Source organism: Thermobia domestica, chromosome 13 (assembly GCF_964235325.1).
Source record: "Thermobia domestica chromosome 13, izTheDome1.hap1.1, whole genome shotgun sequence".
Lineage (NCBI taxonomy): Eukaryota > Metazoa > Arthropoda > Insecta > Zygentoma > Lepismatidae > Thermobia > Thermobia domestica.
In genome coordinates, this window is record NC_137466.1 from 19,023,267 (window position 1) to 19,051,128 (window position 27,862).

Genomic DNA, 27,862 nt, shown 5'->3' on the forward strand with positions numbered 1-27,862 from the left:
TCTTGGTAAATTTCATAGGAAAAGAATTATAAATAAGAAAATTAGAATGAGTAAAACAAAATGTTGCTAAATGGGCAAGAATATTTTATTTTTGTGTTTATTGTTCTTATTTACTGCTCTTTTCACATGAAATTTTCCACATACATGCCTTTGCCGATTATACACATACTAACATTATACGAAATACCGGGCGAATTCGTTATCAAATTATATATTTACAATAACATATTTATAGACATGTGACAATAATTTTGGACATAATTGTACGTGCATTATTTCTTCTGTCTGCTGTTAGAAACAGCAAGTAGCAAAGATGGAGACTAGAGAGCAGAAAGCTTTTTGTGTTTTAATGAAGACTAAATCTGTACAGTGCTACAGTCTGTGTGAAGAATATTAAGGAGACGCTTGCAACTACGTCTTTATCGTTTGCAGTTACTACAGGTCTAAAGCCTACAGACTACGGTTTACGTGCCAATTTCGCAAGTAAAATATTGCTGCATAACAATGAAGATTTTCTAGATCGTGTCGTCTTCAGTGATAAATCGATCTTTCACCTAAGAGCTAATGTGAACACTCATAATGTTTGCATCTGGACGTCAGCAAATCCTCAGGAGATCGTACAGTTGAAACGAGACTCCCCTAAATTGAATGTGTTTTGTGCCATATGGCGTAATGTTTATGGGCCTTTGTCGCCTATCTACTAGATGTGTGCCGTGTGACGAATGAATCTCACATCGAACACGTGTAGCAAAGACTGTTTGAGGTGCTCTTTTACTTGATCCATTGCTTATAATTTTACGTAAAATGTAATAAGTACTACGAAAACTTAAATCCCCAATATTCATTTTGAAATACCCTGCATTTCTCACCAGCAGTGTTGGAACTAAGATGTAAAAAGGAAAGAAAATTTTCCTTATAAGGTTATTGTTTACAACAACGATATTATTATTAGTCGGAACTATAACTACAACAACAACACGGGTTAGTAGTAGTGGCGGCTAATGTTAGTGTTGCAGCGTTGGGCAACGACCAAAGTATTTCAAGAAAAAAATATTATTAGCAATAGTAGTAAAGAACAGAAAAAATACTTTCTAATACTCCCATATATACTTTAAATAACGTATTTTTTTTACTTCTGTAACTGTCCGTTTCGTTAATCCGTTTTAAAAAGTGAAAAATAATCCGTCACAGAGTCTCTAATTTATATTGTGTTGCAGCGAGCATACAACGACCAGATTCCTTCAGCGCGGGAATTGGAGCAAATATTAAGTCTCCTTTCCCCTATCTCAGAAGTTAGAGGGTCTGGTCGTTGCAGTGCTTCTGCAACACAGCACGGTTTCCAGTGAATGAGAAGGTTTTTCGCACTAAGTAAGCTTTCTGAATTTTATTTCACTAGCAATTAACAAATGGAATTTGTTTTTATGCATTCATATTTTTAAATTACGGTACTTATACTGAAGCAAATCAATATAATGACTATTAAAAAAAAAGGATAGCAGAACTACAAAATAAGAAAGAAAATATGTAGTAGAGCAGAAATCAAATGAAAGTAGATCCGCATTTGCAAGTTAATTCTTAGCTTATAGAGATAATGAAGGTTTCTTCTACGGTAAAATATGAACCAAATATTAATAAGTCGATATGTAGAATCCCCCCCCCCCCCTCTGTGGATAGTATTTTAGTATATACATATTTCTTTTATAAAATAAGTATATATTATAGTCTTGATAAAACTGTTTGGTGGGAAACGCCACATTGAATTTGGGACTAGTTAGCAATGCTCAGAGGCGTAGCCACGAGGGGGTTCACAGGGTCCGGACTTCCCAAAAATTTCGAAACTTGACTAACATTTATAGACTTTCCTAACGAGCTATACTTGTTTAACAGATAAATGATTGATGTACGCTAGATATTTTATTTTACGCCTCATCATGTACTCTTTCTTTTCTTATAGAAATAATCGTTCTATCATTTTTTCTAAAAATATAGGTGACAGTAATTAAGAATTACTTATCTTTTCGGATACAGTATAAGACAGGTTCGTTATTGGGTAGACGTATTGGACCTTCTTCAAATACTTTGGATCCCTCCCAGCTAACATGTTGTTCCTACTGGCGGGTTTCAAGGTTGCTTTCCAAAACGTATGACATTTATAAACATTGTTTCACTTCATGTGGAAGTATATTGTGTTAATCGTGCATTGCGTAACAACCAAGACGGAAGATTTAAAATGTAGTTTTTTCTTTTACTCACATGTGTGTGTGTGTGTTGATATATGAGTAGGGTTGCCAACTGTAAAATAAAAAAAATGCACTTCCTCAAAATTCTCTATGATATAGGTCTCAGCGTGAAGTATCTCTGTTCGGACCTATCCATGGAAAGGAAATGTACTATCGTGAACAAAAGTGCATTAACACATATATTTTGTATGTCCTTAGAACATTCACTAATAAGCTTAATAGATACATTGTGCTATAAATGAGAAACTAAAATTGATCAATCAGCATTGATCAATTTATTGTATTTACCAGTAACTACAATTTCTTTAAAATTATTGAAACAGATGAACAAAAGTTTAATAATCTTTACGTGACAATTGTGGATTTGGAAAATGAAATTCACTCTTTAAACATATAATCTCTACTTCAACCATAGGAAATTGCTTTAAGAAGTCCTTTTCCACTCTTAATAAATGTATAAAATTCCTTGAAAGGAAATTTACATTTCCACAATTTATTTTAAATTTTCCTAGATAAATTGTGAATAAAGCGTGTTCAATGTACATTTTTTTATAACATTAATCTCTGCTACGAACTCTCTTCAGTCTACACTGAAGAGGAATTCGGATCACTGTCAGGGACTGAGTTTGCTAGAATGAATTGTTCACAATAATCTACAAAAAATATTTAGTGAATCTATAAAGCTTCTGAAATTAATATTAATTGTACCTATGGCATCAGTAAAAGAAGAAAAGTTTTTTTTTTCACATAAAAAAATGACACTTTCAAGAAATTGAACGTCCCAAGAAAGGTTATCACCATTGGTTATGCTTTCCATCGAAAAAGACCAGGCAGTAAGAATACAAGAGTTCAACCAGCATGTATTAGGCAGATTTGTTCCAATCAAAGAAAGAAGAATGCATTTAGTAATTAAATAAGGTGATTAATCGGATTAAATGTTTTGCATTTTTTATTTTTTAAAAACAGAATTTTATTTAACATGTCACATAGCATTTGCATCTAAAGTTCTGCTGATTAGTCAATGAGTCCACTTTATATCTTCTGACTCCGATCGTTCGTTACTACAACACCCGAAACCACAATCCACCGGCCGCCACTGGTTAGTAGTCAAAAAAATGTAATTAAATGTATACTCGGTGGCCCAGATGGCCAATGTTGCACACAGGGGTGTGTCACTTTTTAATCCGCTCCTGTGTGGACACTAAATAAGATATCGAGTTATTATTCTTGCCAAATATGGTTGGACCATAGTTTATCATATAAATTTATTTTTCTTCTGGTGTTGAATTTTCTTCTCAAATTTCACCCCAGTCAAAAATTCGAGAATTTTCGAATTTCGAATTTCCTTTACTTCTTTTTTCCCTGTAGATATCTTCGTTGTAGAAAGACATCCTTAAGACTTGCCAGGTAGATACCTCGGATGGATATCTAACTGTTGACATCAATTGGACGGGTCTGCGCGCAGTGTTACCAATCAGAGAAATTCAAATTTCCCTAAATTTGTGCAAAGAAATCGAAATTTTTGTTTATAAATCGGTACCTATACGTCCGAATGCAAGTCAACTTACGCCAATCGAACATTTGTCCTTACTTAACAAACGCAAGTACAGACCGTTACAATGGGGTAATTAGGGGGCGCACGAAAAATTCGTATTTAGGTTCTAACCATTGATATTTCTAATTTTCCCCTACTTTTCTGTTTACCGTAATATATTTTTGGTAATTAGAAACTTTGTTCGTTAAATATCGCGATAATACTTGTAGGATATATTAGTGGTGTACCAATGTTTAATTTAAGATCGTTTGCGTCTGTCTGGTAGCAGTGTTGCCAGCTACAGAAAATTTTAATTCCAGATTTCAGGGGTAAATATCGGGAAAATTATCTGTTTTGTCTCTATTATTTTCCTCTTGTTGGCTACATCGGAACAAACGTACCAGTATCTGGAAGTCTCGTCTTTGGTCTACACAACGCACTATAGAAAGTTTCAATAGGATAATTAGGGGAAGTACAATGAGGTTTACAGTTGACCTTGTTCTCTAATTGAAAGGTACTGTAACTGTGATTTTTTTAAAGGTAGAATGAGATATTTTTTATTGATATGCTTACTTTATTAGATATCGTCCCAATACTTGCAGTATATATTAGAGGGATACCAAAGCTTATTTTAAGATAATTTGTGTGTGTCTGATTGTGGTGTTGCCAGCTACCGAACATTTTAATTCCAGATTTTTAGGGCAAATTTTGGAAAAAATTCCCTTTTTGTTTCTATTATTTCCTTTTTGTTGGCTACATTCAAACAAAAGTACCAGCGTCAAACAGCCTCGTCCCTAGCCTACGCAGCGCACTATAAAAAGTTTCACTAGAATAATTAGGGGAAGTACAGTTGAGGTTTATAATAAACAATATACTGGAAAGAAAATGGTGAATTTCTGAGGTAGAATGAGATATATTTTTTAAAAATTTCATGGTTACTTTGTTAGATATCGCCATGATACTTGAAGGGTATATTCTTGGAGTACAAAGGTTTAGTTTTAGATAGTTTTCGCCTGTCTGATGACAGTGTTTTCAGCCAAAACAATTAATTCCCGATTTTAGGTGAAAAATTCGGAAAATTTCCCTTTTCCCCTCTATTATTATCCTCTTACTGGCTACATTGAAACACACGTACCACTACCTGAAAGCTTCCTCTTTGCTTTACAGAACGCACCATAAAAAGTTTCAATAGGATAATTAGAGAGGCTGTAGCCTCGGTATATCTGTTGATTTTTGCTTCTGAGGTGTAAAAGGTGTCAAAATTTCATGTGTATGACAGAGAATTTTTTCTTTCCCTCTTTGAATGGAAGTCAGCGACTTCAGGATTTCACTGCATCTTGTCAACACACCAAAGATTTTTTAGGTGACTTGAACCCATATAGCAGCAGTGGTGCTAGATACAAAAAAATTTGAAATTCGGTTAGGATTTCTTTTGTAAATTTTCACCCCTACATTTCCCTTAATAATTTCCCACCCGTTGGCAACACTGCAATGCAACTTACACCAAAAAATAGCTACATCCATCTTCTAAAAAGAAGGCCTTAACCGTATCAATCGAATGAATGGTTTTTGAGCAATAAATCACTAGCTGAAAATATAGGAAAACGCCAAAAATGACCTGGGTCCGAAAGAAATAATCACACAATTTTGCTCGTATAGGTACAAAGAAACAAACGATTTGTAAGTTACGAGGGCTTCGACTCAAGTTCTGTTGATTATTTCAGTAATCTGCAACATAAATCAATAAATAATAGTTTTAAGAAAAAAACAGACATTTGAAAAAAACATGAAAAAGAACGATGTTTTTTATTGAAAAAAACTTCACAGAAAAAAAACTTTTATTTTTTACAACACTGCTTGTGAGTGTGACATTGATGCCAATTTTGATGTCGAGTTTGTTGCAATTGTAAAGGGGTGTTTTAACTCAGTCTGTAAAATATTTATTTGAAGCTGTTTAGAAAATTTTTCATTTTGTCTAATAAATATTCACATTTCAAACACAAAATTCATCTTGTAGTTTGAGAGCCCTCTTCATCTGGCACCTCCTACGAACGCGTAGTTAGCAGGATTTTAGACCCGGCCCTGCATTGACAAGACTCTTTTCTAAATTCAAAATTAATATTTTCACATTGTCTGGACACCTGTGTTTTCAATTATAAAAAAAAAAAATAGTATTGACCACGAGAAGACACAAGACCAGAGCTTTTGAAAATGGAAATGAGATTGGAAAGAATCATTGAATACTACATACTAGAGATGAAACGAGAGTGTCTACAGAGCCTTGAAAACGAGGCGAAGAGAAAACACAAATAAACGGAAAACAATATTCACTGAATACTTTTTAAAAATATTTATTTCTGTTAGGCTCATGATAATGGGGAGTTAAATATTTACATATTTGTTCTCTCTCTCTCTCTCTCTGTGTGTGTGTGTGTGTCTTTCTACAGATTTTTCACGTAAAAATGATGCAAATGTGTCAGGAGTAGAGATGCTCTTTAGGGTTCTGTCAGAATTAATGCTCCAAGTGGTCATGTTTGTTTCATACCATCACCTCATCTCATGTCACTTTAAGCACTGCTTCTCACTTGAATGATGTATACACTGAACTTGAATGATTCCAAAAGTGCATTACTACCTGCAATTCTCCCTTTCCTGCAGTAGCAGGCAACCCAAACAACAGAGTCGTTAGGGTAGTTAAGAATTAGAAAGGCGTTGGACCAAACCTCAATTTAGTTACAAATATATTAGTGTTGCAAACTGCAAATAAGAGAATAAAATAAATTGTTAAGAATGACGACTTTTTTTATCGTGAGGGCAATGAATCACATAAAAAGTTGCAAAATGATTCAAACAAGTTGAATGTTAAGAAATATATATCAGAAGAAAGCAGTTTCTCTCCTTTTTCCATAAAAAATCTCATAAAAAAGAAAAAGGTTAAATAATGTAAAGGCTTAATATAAAATCCTAACAGCACAACAACAAACTTCCACACGAAAAGAAAGAGACAAACAGAGAATAAGGAACATCAGTGTCGTAGCGAACTTGCGGCCCTCCCGTACAAGATAGAGACATGCTACCCTAGTTGTAAACCCAATTGTTATAATAATAATAATAATAATAATAATAATAATAATAATAATAATAATAATAATAATAACAATAATAATAATAATAATAATAATAATAATAATAATAATAATAATAATAATAATAATAATAATAATAATAATTATTATTATTATTATTATTATTATTATTATTATTATTATTATTATTAAAAACTCTTTTCCTTTTTAAAATTCTGACTCTACCTAAGAGCATGTCTGCATATAGCGGTTATGTGTGCACTTTTTGCCAATGAGCAATCCCAAAGGCCAAAAGACGAAAAGGGATGGAAATTTCCGAGGGAGAGAAACAGAAAAATGATAAATTCTTATGATAAATTCTACGTCAAAGTTCGAAGCAGTTACTTTCGACAAGTGGTTTTTTGTTTCTTCTTTTTCGGGAACAGAAAAATTCTATAGCGGCTAAGAAATTACAGCAAATGTGCAAATACATTTATTTACATAAAGGAATTGTCATTGGAAGACATTATTGTAAAAATTAAGTTGTATTTCTTCACCAATCTTAGGGGCCATGTATAACTCGCCCCCCGAATAGCGATATCGAAGATTTAGGATGTTGATATATCAATGTCGATATATTTGCGATATCGAATGTTGATATATGTCAATATCGATATCGATGATATCGATATATTGACATATTATACAGGCCTAGATCCGAGAAATGAAGCAATAATAATAATAATAATAATAATAATAATAATAATAATAATAATACGAATATATAGAGGATGCTCGAAACGTTCATTAAGTCATTTTCAAAATGAATATGAAACTTGGTGATCAAATAAAATACTCAACTTCCAGTAGAACTTTAGGTCTCCGAGACACATCTAGGATAATTTCAAAAGGTTAACACATGCTTTGTTTCCTCGTGGTTCTGTTGTAAATTCGGTAGCGTTCATTGGACGTACTGATCCGAAATACATTGTAATAAACCCACTAGTAATCGTAAGTCATACCTTCCATTCCAGACTACTAATGCAAAGTGAACAAAAAGAACGAAAGAGAGAAAGGACAAGAAAAAGAAAAGAAAAGAAAAAGAAAGGGAGAAAAATGAATGAGTGCTATTTTACTGCTAAATTTCAATCAGAAACACCCTATGTTAAAAGTTTAAACTGTATCATAATGAAAAGTTACAAATGTCCAAGAGGAAAATTGGATGTTCCTTATAGATGTAGCAGATATTTGTAGAAACCTTGCATGTTTCAAATTTGAAATGTGAATAAAACACATTGAATTATAGGATGGAAACAAGCTTTGTGTCAAACTAATATAAATAAAATCTTGTTTTGAAATAACCAAAGATGAGGATAATTTCTTGTCATCTCCGAAGATTTATCTGTTCCAAACACCGTGTCGATTTCATCTACTGCGGAAATAACGTTGCAATTCGCATAGTTGCAGCCATTATTTTATAAGGAAAAAATGATACTACCTGGCGGGGAATCGAACCTAGATTTTCCATGTGGAAGTCTTGCACGAAACCACTATCCACCGATTGCTCTACCCAAACTTTGTTTAACAAATGGTCTAGAGTTTTTTCTGAGAACGATAACACGTGCATACTGCAGATCAATGAAAGATTTCGAATGTCCTGATAATTTCCTTGCCCTTTCCCAACCAACATTCGTAAATCGTTCTTATCATGATACAGGTGCTTGCTTCGATATTCTTGAGGATTGCTCGTCTAGTATGAGAAGTCGATTCTTTACGATCACTTTGTAAAGACAACTCGGTATGAACAGGATTCGAACCTATGTTCGTTAGCTATATTATTCGTAAGTCCGCTAAGTTACCCTTACATTACCATGCTGACATGAAACTACAACTCAAATATTACAAACTTCAGATCCGATCTTTGGAACTAACCGGCTTCTTCCTGTAATGTTATTTGCACCAAAATGCATAAAGAAATTTATTTATTTGACGACCTGAAGAAAAAATAGTGCCCACTAATAAACAAAATAACATAAATCCAGGAAAAATTACAGAAATATCATATTATGGAGTAATTTCGCCGTGCAAGTTCAAAAGTATGCGAATAATAATAATAATAATAATAATAATAATAATAATAATAATAATAATAATAATAATAATAATAATAATAATAATAATAAATGTTCATCTTAACAGTATAATTGTCAATTATTATTATTGTTATAAATATTGTTACTATTATTATTATCATTATATTATTATTATTATTAATCATGTACTTTGGCTAGTAGTCCAAAATTAGGTAATCCAAGTGTGAAGAAACTAGTTGTTCCAATCAAGAAACATAAGCCAGTAGTTGATGCCGCAATTCATCTTCAGGAAAATAGGCATCAGCCTTCGAATACAACACCACGGCGATGTGCACTCTGCAGCACCAAGAAGAAGCCTGCAAGAACATTATGGGGATGCAGCGCATGCAAGGTTGCGCTTTGCTTGAACAAGAAAAACTGCTTTCATGAGTACCATAGACAGTAATATCTAATGGTGTGTTCTATGGGTGGTGGTCATTCACATTAACCACCGGAAATGGTCATTTTTCTCACGCGTCTTGGACAAAATATGTGCAATTTTCGGAAATAATTTCATTATAACCTCTGTAAAACGAAATAAAACACGAGTTTTGCTGAAAAAGTTGATTGTCATTTCTGCGCCCCAAAAAGTTAAAATAATTCTCTTTATTTATTTATTTTTTATTTTTACCTAAAAGTAATACTTTGGGTATTAATTAATTTGTTACGATTTAAGACTCCTAGATATTCGTTTACTTACCTAAAATGGCTCTTGTTACATTCTGCAGATAGAATGCCTGCTTCTTGTCTTGGATCTCAGTGTGAGTAAAAACCAAGAAGGAGGCCATCCACAAAGACAAAACTTGCATTGTTTTGGGAAGACATTGTTTCATTGTGAACCTTCGCAACGCACAACGAAGAACCTTGAACATAAAAGAGAAATTTCATATGAACAAATATATACAGTAAACATACTATCATATACTATAAATATACAAATATATACAGTAGATAATTATTGGATACGCTCCGCTGCAGAAATAGTCACTGATAAGGTCAGAAATAAAAAAAAATGTGCATACGTCTGGAATGCTGAAAGCCAAAGTATAGTTATCTATTAATAGGAGATAATCTAGTTCCGAAATTGTTGTTTTCAACTTTATCTCATTGTGTAACACCAATTTTAAAGTTTAAGTTTGATATGCAAAATCCTCTCTCAGGCCCTCTTCATACGTAGAAAACGAGCGAATTGGTTTCCTATGTAACTCTTCATCTGAAGCGGAAGACAAGAACTGGGGAGTTAGTACAATAAATAGCTCACTCAGTTGTTTGATTGATTTAAACTTAATTTAGATTTAATGTATAGTGATATCTAGGGTACTATCAAATACAGCTATTAGATAATGTCTTTCCGGGTTTGTCAAACTCTCATCCTGAACTAATTCATAAAAATGTTTCTGAACTCTTCGAACCCTCTTGTTCTCAAATGTTACGCCGAAGCCCATTGTTTTGCAAGTTCAGTAGCTGACAACATTGGATCCTGGAAATTATTTATGTAATTAGACAGAGCATCAGTAGCATTCTGAAGAAGTGCTGATGCCTGGTAAAGATCATAATTGGTCTGAAAAAATTTTGAAATCAAGTTTCAAGTATTTTAGTATGAAGAACAACTTGAAAAACAAATTCAAACTTTTCTAATTGTTTCCTTAAATCATTCGCCTCATCTACTTCGTTAGTTTTTTTGGACTGAAGCGTAAATTTTTTTAAGGCTTTCATAATAACTGAGTATACACAACGTAAAGCTCTCAATGAGTCAAACCTTGAACACCAACAGTAAGAATATGAAGACGTTGAAAGCAATTCTATGTTTTAATACTCTGACTGAAAAACACAGAGTCTCTCAACTATACCATAAAATCTTTGTTTTCCTGCATAGATGATACAGCATCATTCAGGGATAAGTTCAAATTATGTACAGCGCAGTAAAAACTTAGCGTTCTTTTGTTTTGATTGAATTCTCGTTTTTAAACCTTCATAAATATCAGACATATTTGTCGTCCCGTCATACCCCAGGCTAGGACATTTTGACAATGAGAGTCCATTTTCCTGCAACATTTTCAGAATTTCTGTTTCTAATCCAACAGCCGTATTATTGGGAAACTCTCATTAATTTTGATTCCTAAGAGCTTTCCAGATGGGTCCCTCTCAATAGTAACATATCGATATATTTGACATACTTGGTACTCCTTGCTAGGGAAGGTCGCGGGGTGTTACTCTGACTTCATATCGATACTATGCTCAATTGACTCGTTTTTACATATGAAACAATTACGCAAACGGAGAAATCCTCGATCGCAAGCGTACGGTATTTGAATTATGAGCGTTAAAAGTTCAAAATTGAACAGACTTTGTAATAAGTTTGAAGTGACTTGTTTCTTTAGATACACGCTTTATTTTTGGTATCCACCGGTTTTCCTGGATGCCCATTACAATGGTGAGGTAATAACGTGCGCATTTTGCAAGATATGGGCACTTATTAGGAATGAGGTGAAGAGTAATAACGTCATACAACTTGCAAATTGCATTCTGTTTGGCACACCGGGTCGATAGGGTGATAAAAAGTATTTGCCACCTCTATTTGACTGTATTGTCATTCAAATGTCACTTTTCTGTGTGACTATCTTCAGTTCGAACAGTGACTTTTTTTCGGAACGTTTTGATGCGGAACTAAGGTGAACGGGACTCCAAATCCAGTCGACCTCTGCTTATTGTAGAAGACGGTGTTTCAATATCACATCGCTAGAATGTTTTTAAAAATTTTCAACGGATTTTAATTGCGACTAAACTTCTGGGAATGTTTTACGTTATTTGGCGATAAATGTAGCTAAAACAAAACAAACAATCGGCTAACGACGATATATGCAAACATTGGTTTTCTCCAGAAAAAAGCCAGCTTGTCCACAGCTTTGAGCGCACATTCGGCTAATCATTCATATTATTTTTATTTTTCTGTCTATTTTGCCCTGAATATCTTCAAATACTCCCTCGAGTTCGACCAATATTTTCCCAAAAGCGGCTGAAATTGCTGAAAAATCCCATAATTTGCTGATAACTATAATAATAATAATAATAATAATAATAATAATAATAATAATAATAATAATAATAATAAATAATAATAATAATAATAACATGGCAAGAGATGAGGTATTGAAACACCGAAGCGTGGACGTAAAACTCAAAGATTTCGTTTTACTACAATTCGTATTCACTGTCAGTGCAGCCTGTCGTGGATAACTTGCTTGCTTTAACTCAATTTTAACAATAAACTGGTTTTAGTTTTCCACACATGATACTATGTTCCAGTGTGTAAAGTGCAAAATTTTTGTTGGAAAGCTGATCCGGGCAAAATAAAACATACACTCGAGACAGAGCCTATTGAGTAAACATTGGTCGCACTTCCATCTACAGTTAGCAAGAACATCACAATAGAGATTGTCACAAGATTAATTGTGATTAACATGACGTTCTTCATTGAATTTCGCACGCTTGGCAAATCGTTTCGGAGACAAATACCGGATGGCAACACCGAAAAGTTCAATGACGATCAAGGGTGTAGACACAGAGGAAGGGGGGGGGGGGGCATCGGGGCCAGGCCCCCCGAAAGATTTCCTGGCCTCCGAAATTACCAGCTTTTAAAACTTCATCGTAAGATTACCTCGCTTCAGTAACTTAAAAGTAAAAAAGTTTACATATAATTAATAATTTACGGTAAAATAGTATAGAAAAATACTATTTTACCATACCAATCAAAAATAGGACGGTATCTATTCCTTATACCGATCGGAAAATAGTATGGTATACTTTTTTTTCTTGACAGCAGATTACACAATTTACTGCGATTTATATTTGACAGTTTAAGAACAAACGTTTTAACAAGGTACTATAAATACTACCATAAAACAATGGTACTAAACTGATTTGTAAGTAGAACTGCATTACATTTTTTATATGCTGTAATTAGTGTTTTAAGAAACATATCAGATGAAAAATTTGGTGAATAACAACATTACTCGGATTTTCAGTTTGGATTTAAATTAATCGGTAATTTTCAATTATTTTTACATGTCACCATTCCCCTTAAGAGTACTAATGGGGACTGAATTTGGATTTAAACGGCATCCAAAATGTCACTGTTCATATCAGCCACTCCGGAAACTATGGATTCGACATTAATATTGGTCATTTTCGATCATTTTTATACAGGGTGGCCCAAAAATATGTATGCAATAGCATCGATCAAGTATGACATTTTAATTTATTAAGATAATGAATTTATTTGCTGAAATTTGTTCCGAGCTTAAGGTATAAGTGAAAATAAATTAGGAATAGATAAGGAAGAAACTAAGTCAATACATGTATGGATAGCAATAAGTAAATGATACAGAATGTCATGACCGATCAGTATGGGACTGTATACCTACTTTTGGGCTAATATATATATATATGGAGAGAGAGAGAGAGAGAGAGAGAGAGAGAGAGAGAGAGAGAGAAATAAATATTTCCATTATTTTAAAAAATTGCGAATTATAGCCTATGTAAATTGGATCATACAGAAGGGATTCGAAGACGCACTAGACAGCAGTATGACTGGTGAGGAATCCTGTGTGTATTACAATATTATAAAACTGCGTTTTGTGGTTATCGCAGCATTGCATTTACGACACACGCTTTACTGGAGTTAGTTGTTAGTGATCGTAACAATCGCTTTAAAATTCCTTCGCGTTCCCACTAGTATTGCTATTTCTGAGAAAACTTTGATTCGAATCATTACCCACTCTTTTCTGCTAAGAAGTTTCGCATGTGAAACAGAAGAAACTCTTTTGCGTGAAATAGTATTTTCCACGACGGAATGATCCACGATTTGCAGACCAAAACATATTAAAAACCTAATTCGTCGGATATTAATGTCGCACTATTTTTTAATTATTATTTTTGGAATTGAATGTTTCTAAAGAAATCGAGTTTATTCGCATTCTCGCACTGATTTAGGACAAGAGAATTTGTAAAGTGGTAAACTGAAGTCCAAAGTTCACAGAACACAACAGAACTTTGCATGGTTGACGCTGGCGAACTTCAAATGCATGAAGCATTTTCGATCTCGGAAGTAGAGGTCGATGCTATTTCTTTAGATCCTGTTTTAACTGCATCTTCCGTAGTACTTGCTCCTTGCCAATCACTAGTGACCTAAAATGATGGGTGCGATCTCCTTGGGGAAACGACAGTAGTTTGAAGAATTAGGATTGGTTAATTAAAGAACATTATGGAGTTAAAATAATATTACGGGTCTACCATTTTCTAATACTTTGATTTGTTGGCGAGAAACGCTACACACATATATTCAGAATAATATAAGCATTTTGTAATAAAAAGTTCTACCACTTAAAAGTTTTTTTTTATTGTAATAACACAATATATTCACAATAATATAAGCATTTTGTAATAAAAAGTTCTACTACTTAAAATAGTTTTTTACTGTAATAACCCCCAAAATACTCAAAATTGATGAAAAAACAAAAAACAAAAAGTACTACGTAACAAAGGAGAGGGGTTCGGCCTTGCGTTACGAAGTGTGACAAGGAGGAGGGATAGGGTAAACATTGGTCAAAGTAGCGTTACGTAATATGTGGACGGCCCCTAAAACAGGAAATGAGATATACCTGATAATAAAATAAGTATGTTTTTTTTAGTCACGAATAATAAATAAATATTTTTGTCAGGAAATCTTAAAGAAATTAACTGAAATTTCAAAGAAAATCAGTCTTATGTAGACAGATTCTATGTACAAGGGCTTAAACTAAAATAGTTATGCACAAAGGTACAATGTTTGGTTCGGAACAGTAGTTATTGGTTATACGTAATAAAAACTACCTGGAATATAATTTATGGAGAAAAAGCGAATAACAACAACAACAACAACAACAACAACAACAACAATAATAATAATAATAATAATAATAATAATAATAATAATAATAATAATAATAATAATAATAATAATAATAATAATAATAATAATAATAATATATAGGAAAGGTGCCGAATATTAAATACTGTTTGAAAAAAGGAATAAAACCTTTACCAACAGACAATTCATTGATATTACACATAGCTCGTGTGCCCATTTAAATTATCCATCATTCATCACATTTGTGAAGTTTATACGGCTGTGAACAAAACACACATTCGTTATCCGCCTTAATGAATCGTCTGAAGAAGACATTTCATCTATGATTCTATTTATGGAAGAATGGTTGCTCATGGGATATGCGTTGCAGCAAAAGCCTGGAGCATAGCCTCAGGATCCCACTTCTTCCTTCGAGCGATTACTGTCATGTGTAATAATCGAAAAATGACATCAGCAATACAGTTCCCTAATATCTGATATTAGAAATTTCTCCGTTTGCGTCATTATTTCATATGTACAAATCAATTGAGCATAGTATCGATATGAGGTCAGAGTAACACCCCGCGACCTTTCCTAGTTAGGAATATCGCGAGAAGTGTCCGTAATTATAGAGAAAAACTCCACAGGTCTTATCTCATTTCATATGCCGTCTTTTATTTTTTTGAACAGAAGTTCAATTATTTAATTTTGAACTTTGGACTAAGATACTTCTCAGATAACTTAGGCCCACTGATAAGTTGCTCCAAAACAGCGTCATATTTAGCCAATAATTAAATTTTGGCTTTTTTAAAAGGTAAGTTATTAACTTTCAGTCATCCCTATTTATCCTAGAATCATGGTTCGTACTTCATACTCTTCAGAATAGAATAATGTTTCAAACGGTACCACCCACATGAGCTTAACACGTTCCCAACGGGGAAATTTTGAGGGAAATAGGGATTTTGGTAAAAAAAAACTTTTTTTCTAAGTTTGGTCCCCTCTGGAAGTATAGATCTCAAAATCAACTTAAAATAGCAAATGTATACTAAATGTGTGTATAAAATTTCAGGCTTTCCTTCTTGGAAAGTAAGGTAAAAAATATTTACCAATGTGCTAAGAATATCCCCACAATATTCCAGATTCCCGTATATAGGATCTCAGGTAAAAATTTCCTTAGACATCCCTATTTATCCTAGGTTTATGGTTCATACCTCTTCTCTTTGGAACAGAATAGCCTTTTAAACGCTACCATTCACATGTCTCCATCGTATATCTGAGGCGTGAAAATAAAAAAAAAAAAATAAAAAAATTATCCCTTTTTTAAACATTTTGTCCCTTATGGAACCCCTTGTGTTAACGCAGAGATATGAAACAAATCTGAAAAAGATTAATTCGCGCACTGAATGTTTGTGCAAAATTTCCCGCCAAAAAATAATGTCTCCATAATACCTAGGATTCCAGTATAAAACAGGATCTCACGTAAAAATTTCCTGAGACATCCCTATTTATCTTACAAGGCAGGGTACCTCGCTGTAACACGCCGATTTTGATAAGATTGCACAGACATACAGATCATCAAAAAAGAAGCGACACGTATTTTTTTATATCGGCCAACAAGCGTATTGAAAGGGTCAAATAGGGACATAAAAATGGGGTCAAAATGAGATTTTATGCAATATAGCGAGAACGAGAAGAGATATCGGAAAAGGTTAAATGTACGAAATACTACCCATAGTTGACGCAAGCCATTGAGGTAGAACTTACCCATGTGAAGAAAGCAGAACATCCGGAAATGGACCAATCACGTTTACAACATTGTCATAATGTGCTACAGAAATGAGTGAAGAGGGTGGCAAGGAGCAGGAAGAAAGAAAACACGAAAATGGAAAATACGTGTTTTTGCTTTGAGTTCATACGTCACCCGTTTGCGAAAGGGACGCAGATTCATCTCAGTGCACGAAGATTCATCTCTACACGCAAGAAGGATGCAAACGCCGTTCGTATAGGCAGCCAGCAAGACAGTACTGCACAGCGGGTTGCATATAAGATCAAAACCTCAAGTTGAGTGGTAGAAACGACTAATAGATGAAGGAATACGAGGTCAGATGACGTAGCACATTATGACAGGTGCAGGTACTGTAAGGAAAGAAGGAGCAAGTTGACGTTGTACACAAAATCAGTTTTAACAGTGAGAGTATTGGACGCGGCGTATGCAATACGAGCTGGTTTGAGTATACAAAGTTGCCAAACGCGAGGTGTAGAGCCAGCAAAGTGTATGTGCATTTGTGTCTTTCACAGGTACTATTCTCAACAAGACAAGCAAGGCGACGTTTAACTGCTTGTGAGACCTAGTGGTGAACATTGGACAGTGTGGTAGCTGGAGTGGTATTTGATTGTTGTGTAACTGGTGGTGTGTGCTTGTGCGTATTTGTGCGTGTGTAACAAAATTCAGGTGAGGTGTAAGTGGGCTTGTGACGTTTGTGGTCGCAAGATGGTCTATGTGAATCCCCTGAATGTGGTGGATATGCTAGTGGAGGCATATCAGGCAACACAACATGTCCGGACACCACGAACGGTAACGGAAATGGAGCTCAAGGACTATATTTTTAACATCCTAGAAAGTTTCAAGACGAATGGGCACATGTATGTTGAGATTGAAGAAGACCTATTATGCAGCAATAGATCAGACATCCCAAGTATGGCAAGTGAAGATGAGATGGGTGAGTGGGATGGCCCAACGACCTCCAACGTACATACAACTGGAGTCAAGAGCAGAGATATTGTGGACATGGGATACAAGCGGAAGGCAGTATCGTTTTGGAAACGAGGGAAGAAGAGAAAGATGTCCTGGAAATCTGTACAGAAACACTTCAAGCGTGTCAAATGCAGAACAGATCTATATAGATGGGAGAAACAGATCACAGAAGGTGGAACCAAACGTGAAAAGCTAAACGTGATAGACCGAACTGTGTATGAAAAATTTGCGACAGCAAAACAGCGGCATTTAATTGTCCATGACACAAACTTGCAACGTTGGGCGTTAGAAGCAAACCAAACAACAGCCGTTGCTAATTTCAAAGCTTCGAAGAAATGGTTATGGCGCTTTAAAACACGTCACGGTATCGTCTCACGCAAAGTTACAAAATTTGTAACACATAGCATTACAGCGAAGGCCACACAAGTGCACGAAAGCGCTAAAACCTTCGTCCAAAATGTACAATCACTCATTACTGCTCATGGCGAGGATAACGTATATAACACAGATCAGAGTGGCTTTGCTTTAGAATTTCACTCTGGACGCTCTCTGGCTTTGCGAGGCGAGAAGCATATTACAGCAACAATGCAATCTCTACCTGCCATCACACATAGCTACACAATACAGCCTGTTATATCTGCCAGTGGAAGATTGCTGTCGTCCATGCTCATAGTCTTGAAAGAACTTCATGGTACGTTTGGGCCACGGATTCAGCAAACAATGTTCCGCCCACAAAACTTATATATTTGTGCATCATCATCTGGGAAAGTGACAAAACAGATCGTTAAGACGTGGTTCTAATCAGTGTTCCTTCCACAAGTCAATGAGCAAACGGTACTGTTAGTCGATTCGTGTACGGGTTATGATCGATTCGACTTGGCAACAATAATGCCACAGGACAAGCAGTGCAACATTATGACGATACCTACACACACACCTGGGTTAATACAACCTCTGGATGTGTATGGTTTCAAAATTTGGAAGAACTTCGTACGCAAAGTATTTGATGCGGTACGCCTTCAGCAACTCAACATCAATCTATACAGCAGAGACAATATACTGAAACTTCAATCCCTTGTGCATAATCAACTTTCATCTCCACGGTACATACATCTATTCCAATACGCATGGTTTTGTTCTGGATATCTTTCATCACGACCAGATTATTTTCCAAATCCAGTGGAGTTTTGTTTTCATCAGTTGACGTCATTGGTCTGCGAAGAAGCAGAGTGCCAGAACCCATCCATCATCAAGTGTTCGTGGTGCAAATACTGTTTTTGTTTGGACGATTTCTTCCTGAAATATCATTTTTGTGCTACTTATCAGGAGTGAGAGTCTTGTTTTCAGCATACACCTCTGCTGACTTTTATGTTGTACGTACATATGTACGCGTATTTTCATGATATAATGTAGATACTCATGCGTAGAACTGATATTGCTGTTGCTCTTTATCTTACATGTGGACCACCTGCTATTACATTCTACTGTGCAATGCATTTTGTGTGTGTGTTACTAGCTACAAACATTCCCGTTTCCAATATGTATCTCACCGTTGCTCCCATTGCACAATATATGCAACCCACTGTGCAGTATTGTCTCACTGGCTGCCTATACGAACGGCGTTTGCATCCTTCATGCTTGTAGAGATGAATCTTCGTGCAGTGAGATAAATTTGCGTCTCTTTCGCATATGGATAACGTATGCACCCAAAGCAAAAACACGTATTTTACATTTTCGTGTTTTCTTTCTTCCTGCTCCTTGCCACCCTCTTCACTCATTTCTGTAGCACATTATGAATATGTTGTACATGTTATTGGTCCATTTCCGGATGTTCTGCTTTCTTCACATGGGTAAGTTCTACCTCAATGGCTTGCGTCAACTATGGGTAGTATTTCGTACATTTAACCTTTCCCGATATCTCTTCTCGTTCTCGCTATATAGCATAAAATCTCATTTTGACCCCATTTTTATGCCCCCATTTGACCCTTTCTATACGCTTGTTGGCCGATATAAAAAAATACGTGTCGCTTCTTTTTTGATGATCTGTATGTCTGTGCAATCTTATCAAAATCGGCGTGTTACACCGAGGTACCCTGCCTTGTTAGTATCATAGTTTGTATATCATTCTGTTCAGAATAAAAGAGCCTTTCAAACGGTATCACTCACACGTCTCCATCAGGTATCTGAGGCGGGAAAGAGCGAAACAAGGGATTTTTGTTTAAAAATTCTTTTTTTTCTTTCTTTCTTGCCCCTCTAGACCGTCCTTGTCTTAACGCAGAGATCAAACAAATCTGAAAAATGCTGATAGGTGCACTGAATGTTTTTGCAAAATTTCAGTCTTCTAGGTGTAAAAGTAAGAGGATATTTAAAGCGCCATAGCAATCGAATTCATTAAGATTATATGGGGCAAGCGCAAGAAAAAGTTATTCCGACTTTGCAATGAAATGTATGAAACAGGAGAGTGGCCAAAAGACTTCTTGAAGACAATCATGATACGATGACTAAGAAATTGAACCGAAAGAGAAGAGGATTATGGAACTATTAGTCTCATATCTCATACAGCAAAAATTTTGCTTCGAATTTTGAAGAGAAGGTTGTATGAAAGAACAAAGGAACAGTTCGCGTTCAGGAGAATCAAGGGCACAAGAGATGCAATTGGATTGTTAAGGGTGATCGGTGAGAAGTTTAAGAAAAAGGCAAAGAGGTGTATGTTTTATTTATTGATCTAGAAAAGGCTTTGAACTGTGTGAATTGGGAATTGTTGTTGGAAGTTCTAAAGAAAGTTGGGTTGAAATGGAGAGATCGAAGACTCATAATAACTTTATATATGAAGCAACAAGTAAGAGTTAGAATAGGGGAGGAAATAACAGGGGAGAGTGTAATTGGAAGGGAGTTTCGACAGGGATGCTGCCTCTCGCCTACATTATTTAACATCTATCTACCAGAGATAGTGAAAAAGAGCATACAAAATGAAGACGGCATTTCAGTAGGAGTGATTAAAAGTATTCCGTTTGCAGATAGTATGGCGCTTGTTGCAGAATCTAAACAGAAAATCAGTAAGAGGTTAGAAAGCGTGAGGAAGAACTGTGAAAAATATGGGATGAAAATAAATGTTGTAAAGTTAAAAGCCATGGCGACTGGAGAAAGGATCGATGTCAAATATATGGGTAGGAAGGGACAAAATAGAACAGGTGACTATTTTTCGATACCTGGGTAGCATTATTAGTGATTGTATGAAGTGTGAACGTGAAATAAAAATAATGATAGCAATAGGGAAAGAAGCCTGTAGATGAAAGAAAGGACTATTTTGTTGGATCTTGAACAAAAAGTTGAGTAGACTTATAAAATGCTTCGTGTGGAATATTGTGCTGTATGGGTCAGAACCATGGACATTACGTAAAAATGATTAAAAACGACTGGAAGCTTTCGAAAAGTGGGTGTGGAGGAGAATGGAAAGAAATACCTGGGTCGAGTGGAAAACGAATGAGAGGGTGTTAGAAATGATGGGGGGAATGAATGATTTAGATATTATTAATAAGAGGAGAGTGGGTAAGAAGGTACTGTATCATAAGGGATGTGCTAAAGGGGATGGTAGCAGGAGAAAGAGAGAGAGAGGGCGGAGGAGACTACAATTAACGAACGATATTAAAACAGAGAAATCGTACGTAAAGACGAAAAGGTTAGCGGAATACCGTGAAGCATGGAATTTTCTCAATTGGAGCAAGTGAACTGCCAATGATGGCAGAACACCTGTGATGATGCTGCTGCTGATGATGACGAATTAAGTGAATTATGTGAGACATTGATAGCAACTAATGAATATCTGGCATGATAGGATATGCGGACTAGCCCTAAACTGCAAAAGATTTAAACTATATTGAACTTAAACTTCATTAGTCCTAAACGACACAAGACCCAAGAATCAGCTAGTTATGCAAGCTCTAAATATCAAAGGTCTAATCAGCTCAACGTCTGGCTCTTGTAGCACTGCCAATTCTTCCACGTAAAAATACGGTAGAAGCAGTACGAATAGGTAGCGAATACTGCCATGTTTTATCAAATATTTAAGTTTCTAGTTCGTAACAGGTTGTTACGACCCACTTTTAACAGTAGGCCGTATCATTAAATACATATTAATAAGGTGGGCGTACGCATTGTTAATCTATGCCCGCATAAACAATAATAAAATTGCTGTACATTTAATTATTCTGTTTTTATAGATAATTAGTCTGAAACAAGAAAAAAATACTGTTACTGTATACTAATTGGAGATGGCAGAACACTTGGATATAAATTAAAGTTTATACGGACATAGGGCAAGGTGCCCCTCAAACTCCCCCCCTTGTTTATGACAAAGTAACTATGGATAATTATACAGTATATTACTACTTAGACAGAAATTAGGGATGGAATTGTGTACTGATGAAAACTCATGGATTATCTTATAAAAAAAAACAACACTTTTTGTGTTAATTTGCTTTCATATGTATATAGGAGTATACACATGTATATTTCCATATAAAATATAGCTTTTGGCACAAATAAAGGGTATAATTCTTATAAAATTCAGTTTTATAGAGCATTTTACATAAATTTTAACAATATTTACTGGTTGAATGAAGTATAATCGTTCAAGTTAAAATTTCGATATATTATTTGTAATTATGGTTTACATTTATTGATTAGGAAGGACGACATGATTGAATTTTAGCGGAAGTCAGCCCGGAAGTTGTTACTAGCCAATGGGTGTGCGAGAAATCATTAAATTATGTAATCGGGAAATAATAATAGCCAATTAGGTGTAAGAACGTGTGTTTGTGTTGGAAGAAGAGGGGATATGAATGTTAATACTCTAAAATTAATCTATGTCAGATATTAATTTCAGAACAGTAGCTAATAAATGGATAATTCACGAATCGTCGAGCATAGAATTTCACCAGACGATCAGGTAAAGACAGTGACTTAGGTATTTACTCCTAAGTGATCCATGTGAAAGCTAAAGATTGATACAAATTGAATATACTATTAAAGTATTAACACTTTTCAATAAGACATGAACTAATTCTTTTGCAAGTACGTTTTGGAAGATAGATCATGGGAATACAAGTTGTTTATTTTGGTTATAGAGAGGTTATGATGTGTTGTCATTAAACCTTGTCGCTGGTCGCACACACCAGAATGGAAGGGAGAAAAAGGGGGATATCTTATTAATTTGGCTTCGATATAAATAATTAGCTAAATTCAGTGTAAACCTCTTATGTTACCTTCTTATTCTAACTTGTCCTTTATGTCCCTAGATAAATACAGTTTAGCAGTGGTCTCGAGTTCGATAGCTTTACAAATAAAATAAAGAAATCCATAATAATGATAATACATTGAATAATAAAAATTGTTTGTCATGTTTACTATAATTTATATTCCATGTCGTATATTACTTTAGTGCAGAACTAAGAAAGTCCATGAGTTCGATATTAGGCAACATATGATAATTTTTCCTTAAGTTTAAATTCACATCTGTACGTCGTATTACCTTTAAATTCCAAATCTAGATTTTATATTTACACGTCTCAAGCTATGAAGTCGCTAAACCGAGAACCTTTTTTTTTTTTTTACGTAGTTCTGGTATTGTATTTCCAGATCCTGTTCGTAGTTTTGTTTATATTAATTTCCGTCCTTTTCTCGGCTTCTACCTCAAATTGTTTTTTTTTCTTTCTTTTTCGGCCTCTACCTCAATTAGTTGGTTTCATTCTTCAAACCGCGTATGAACGTGATGAAGATATAAAAGTTATCTATCAGCTGGGTTCCAAACCCGAGCGTATTTTCTCAATCGTTTCGAATCAAAGCAAATGTGGCAGAGGTTCTTGTCTATAGATGTACGGTATATTGTAATCTTGAGAAGGCTTGCACTGTTGTGGATTTTTTTCTACTTTCTTATCATCCTCATCTCATGGCTAGGTGTATATTAGCTTAGAGGGGGCCATCATATTTCACTGTCTTTATTATTCTTTTCTTTAGTATAAGATATTCATATAGATATTTAGTAATAATGAGTTGTTAAGAGAAAATATGTACGTTATTAATATGAAAGATGTGTATATCGATGTAAGTAAATGTCGGAAATGATTAATTAAGAGGTCGACCAATATGGTGATTATGAATTTACAATTGAAATGTTTAATGCAAGCGCCGAAATTAGCATAATATATGAACCCTGCCTGACTGTTTAATAACTAATTGTACTGGAATAAAATCACACTTGAGGCCGTATGAGGCGTAGATAAAATAAGTCAGTTATGGAATTATCTCTTGGATACATTGGATTTTTTTTTCTTGCGCTTATGTTACATGTTTGTTTATGTTAAATGATTTATGGAAGGAGTCTGTTGACTGAATTAAACAATAAACTGTCAAAACATCGGAATATAGTATTTAATTGTATTAAATATATATATATCAAATATGTTAATTTCGATTCGAATCTCTCGCGTGGAGTGACTTCACCACAAGTTCCTGGATTATTTGTTGATTTTTTTACGGTTTTATTTTTTTACTGAGAAGATCCGTTGCGCATGTATAAATCTCATTTTCATTAAAAAAGATTGGAATTAAACACCGATTTTTTTTAAAAAAAAAAAAGATTTTTGAATCATAAAATTATATAATAGCTAAAATAAATAGCATTACAAAAATTGGCGACTCCAGATTTTCAGGATTAGAAGTATACAACTTCTATAGTGGGTTGCTTATTTCCGCGGAGAGATTAAATGTTTATTAAGTAATATATATCACTCCACGTAATATTACCCCTTTTTCCTATCTTTTCAGTTTGGGTGTGTGCGATAAGCGATTAATCTGTAAAAAAAATGTTAATTAATTTCAACGTAATGGACGTCGAGCCACAGGCTCATGTATGTTGTGGTGCTAAACGTATTTCAAACAGTGGCGAATCTGTTTGTTGTGATAAATGTAGACTATATTATCACGTGACATGTATTAAGCTATCTGAATTAGAACTCGAAACAATTAAGCAAAAGAATGGCGATTGGTTGTGTCTGAAGTGCGTATTAATGGAAGACGTGTTAGCTACTGAAACTAGTTTGCCAGAAGAGAGTGGTGTCTCCGGTCAGGATGAACTTAACTTAGGTTTTGATGCTAATGCTCCTGAAAGTAGTCAGAGTAGTACTAGAGTTTTACGAAAAGCTAAACGGGCGACTAGAAAGTCCGTTCCCGAAGTGGAAATTGGAGGTGAACAGTTATTGGAAACTCTTAAAAATATGATGGAAGGATTTCAGCAAAGCATATCGAGAGATATGAATAGTGTTAAAACTGAACTTAAGTCAGTCAGTACTGAGGTGAACTCTGTTAAAACTAATATGAGTTTTGAAATTGCATCCGTTAAAACTGAAATAATGTCGGTGAAGACTGAAATGAGCTCTGAAATGATTTTGAATATTGACTCTATGAAATCAGATTTTAAACTCGTACAATCAGACATTAGTTCTATGAAATCTTCTATCTTAGACTTAGATGCTAAAGTGTCAAATGAGTTGTCGATCGTAAAGTCAGATATTCAGTTGGTAAAAACTCAGTTTACTGAAAACTTAAATGAAGTTAGATTGAAATGTACGGAAGATTTAGACAATATCGTGGCAGATGTAGGAAAGTTGAAAGAAAACTTAGTAAATGTAGAAAAGGAACTAAATGACAGCATTGTGACCGTAATTGAAAATGTAGATAGTAGATTAGGTACTGTAACTGAAAATATGTCTAGATTAAGAATAGAGGTGGATACTTTTAAGGAAAATTGTAGCTCTAATCTGAATTTGACGAAAGAAAATTGTAAAATTATGAAGGAAACGAATGAGAAAATGCTTGAGCGAATAGAGGGTTTTGAACGGGACACAGCTGTTACTATTCGTAGAAATTCTGAAAAGTGTAATGAAAAATTCTGTCAGTTAGGTGAACGGATTAACAAACTTACAAACCGCCTAGACAGACACGAAAGGTGTAATGGGGAAGGGAGGATGAAGTTAGGTTCCTCTCCGAGAAACCCGAAGCGATGGAGACATTCGAGCGGAAGTGAGAATGAAACTCAACTAAAGTCTTTACTAACTGAAAGGGAACATAGTGACAGTGTTGCCACTATGTCTGTATCTGACCAAAAAGAAGCAAACAATAATAACCATAATAATAGTTCAAATCGTAAACGCCGATTTCGGTGTAGGCGAGGTAGAGCGCGAAGAGTAAATCGTTGCCCGGCTAAAAGCGAAAGAATTCGAGAAAGTAGTACAGAGGGAAATACATCGTCTGACAGTGATACGGAAAGAAAATCGAGAGAATATCTAAGGAATTTACATCATTTTCCCAAATTCGATGGGAAAACTACAAAATCAGCTAGAATCTTTCTAGAAGATTTATTACAAACCATGGGTATGTATCGTCTTAGGGAAAAGGATAAAAGGTATATTATTAATAACTGCTTAGAACTTTCTGCTAAAACTTGGTATAGAAGTGTATAAAATCAAATTAGAACATTCAGAGATTTTGTCAGACTTTTCAAACTCCAATATATATCTCCGCAAGTGGAGAGAGCGCAGAAGCGCCGCCTTTATTCCTTGAGGTATGACAAATCAAAATTCTCTACATTATCTGAGTTCGTATGGTTCCTAATCGACAACTATCATTCCGTGGTCAGTACTCCATCAGATCAGGAGCTCAAGGATTTGATTCTCGATTGTTTACCTGCTGAAGAAGCAAAGATCTTCAAGTTAGGAGCCGTGAATAGTGTTCAAGAACTAACCATGAGACTTGAAGACATGGAGGGACACCCTTCAAATCTGGAAAGGCAAAATTTTAATCTATTAAAACCGTCAATAAAACGACCTACAGTTAGGCAGGTAGGCGTTGATAGAAACAAGCGTACTAAGACAGATAATGCTGTCCAAACTGACCCTATCAAAACAAGTAGGAATGATGAAAGAAGGAGTTTTAATGGTGGTTATAATAGAAATAATAGACAAAATATTAAATTCAATCGAAATTATAATGGGAACCGTAACAGCAGGAACTGGAATGAGCAGAGACGGTTTAGTTCTCCACAACTAAGTTGGGGTCCTGGTCCGCATGGTGGATCTACTCCAGTGTCATTAGCGGGATGTGTTAATGTACCACCACCATATTTATCTCCTAATATTTATGGGATGAAACCAAACTTCAGTTAGCAACCTGCGGTTACTCTGTTTAACTCGCCCATGCCCATACCCGTAATAACTTCTGTGACTTCGTCTTTACATCCTCCATATTCAGCCGCGGCGATGTATTCGAATAATTCTAATTATTTGTCGGCTGGAAATAATCAACCCTCGGAAAACATCTCGAGCAGCCGCCCTTAAGGGGAGACGGCGTCTGCTCATCGGAACTCCTCTCCCCGTTACAACAGGACGATTTAGATTCCGATATACCAGCAGAGATAACTCCTCTAAAATTTCTTACTAGATTTGTTATTAAGGAAGAAGAGGAAAATAATATAAAGAATTTAGAAGTTTCTCCGTCTCCAACTGTGAATTGTGAGGTAGGGGGAATAAATTTAAATTGTATTTTGGATACTGGATCGGAGGTAAGCCTCCTAAATTATAATGTTTGGCAAACCATACAAAATTCTTTTCGATCGGCCAAATTAAGACCAGTGTCCAGAATACAATTAAGTGCATTTGCTGGGAAGGACAGCTTTACAATAAAAGGATCTATAGAATTAACTTTAAGTATACAGGATAATTTGTTTAATGTGTCGGTATTTGTTGTAAAGGATATGAAAGCAGATTTGTTACTAGGAGCACCATTTTTCAGGAAATTTAATGTTATTTTAGATACCGGAAATCAAAAATTGATTTTGCAAAATAATAATCAAGAGTTTGTGGAGTTAGACATTGCCTATCCAAAAGTGTTATTGGTTCAGATAAGTAAAAATATATACAGTAAACCTTCGATAGAACGAACTACTACATTTACTGAAAAGAACGATTATGGTGAAATTTCGGAGCAAGAGCTAAAAGATTATATTAAAAAGCGTGATGATTTAGACGAGGAAACAAAATCTAAATTAATGAGCTTATTGTTAAAATATAAACACCTTTTCTGTGAGTACCCGAAGCCAATTAAATGTGAACCGTACAGAATTGAATTGACAGATGATGAACCAGTTGTTGGCAAAATTTATCCTGTTCCTCAATCTATGCAAACTGAATTTGCG

General features: G+C 34.9%; 1 protein-coding gene across 2 annotated transcripts in view; it reads right to left on the reverse strand.

The window, feature by feature from the left end:
- The window catches only part of LOC145668039 (mite allergen Der f 3), a 519,747-nt gene that overhangs the window by 347,633 nt on the left and 144,252 nt on the right, over window positions 1-27,862 (reverse strand). For both annotated transcript variants that reach the window (XM_081735512.1, XM_081735511.1), the window contains exon 2: window positions 9,672-9,834. In XM_081735512.1, the coding sequence (XP_081591638.1) occupies window positions 9,672-9,804 (133 nt within the window). In that variant the 5' untranslated portion in view covers window positions 9,805-9,834. The remainder of the gene's footprint in view (window positions 1-9,671; window positions 9,835-27,862) is intronic.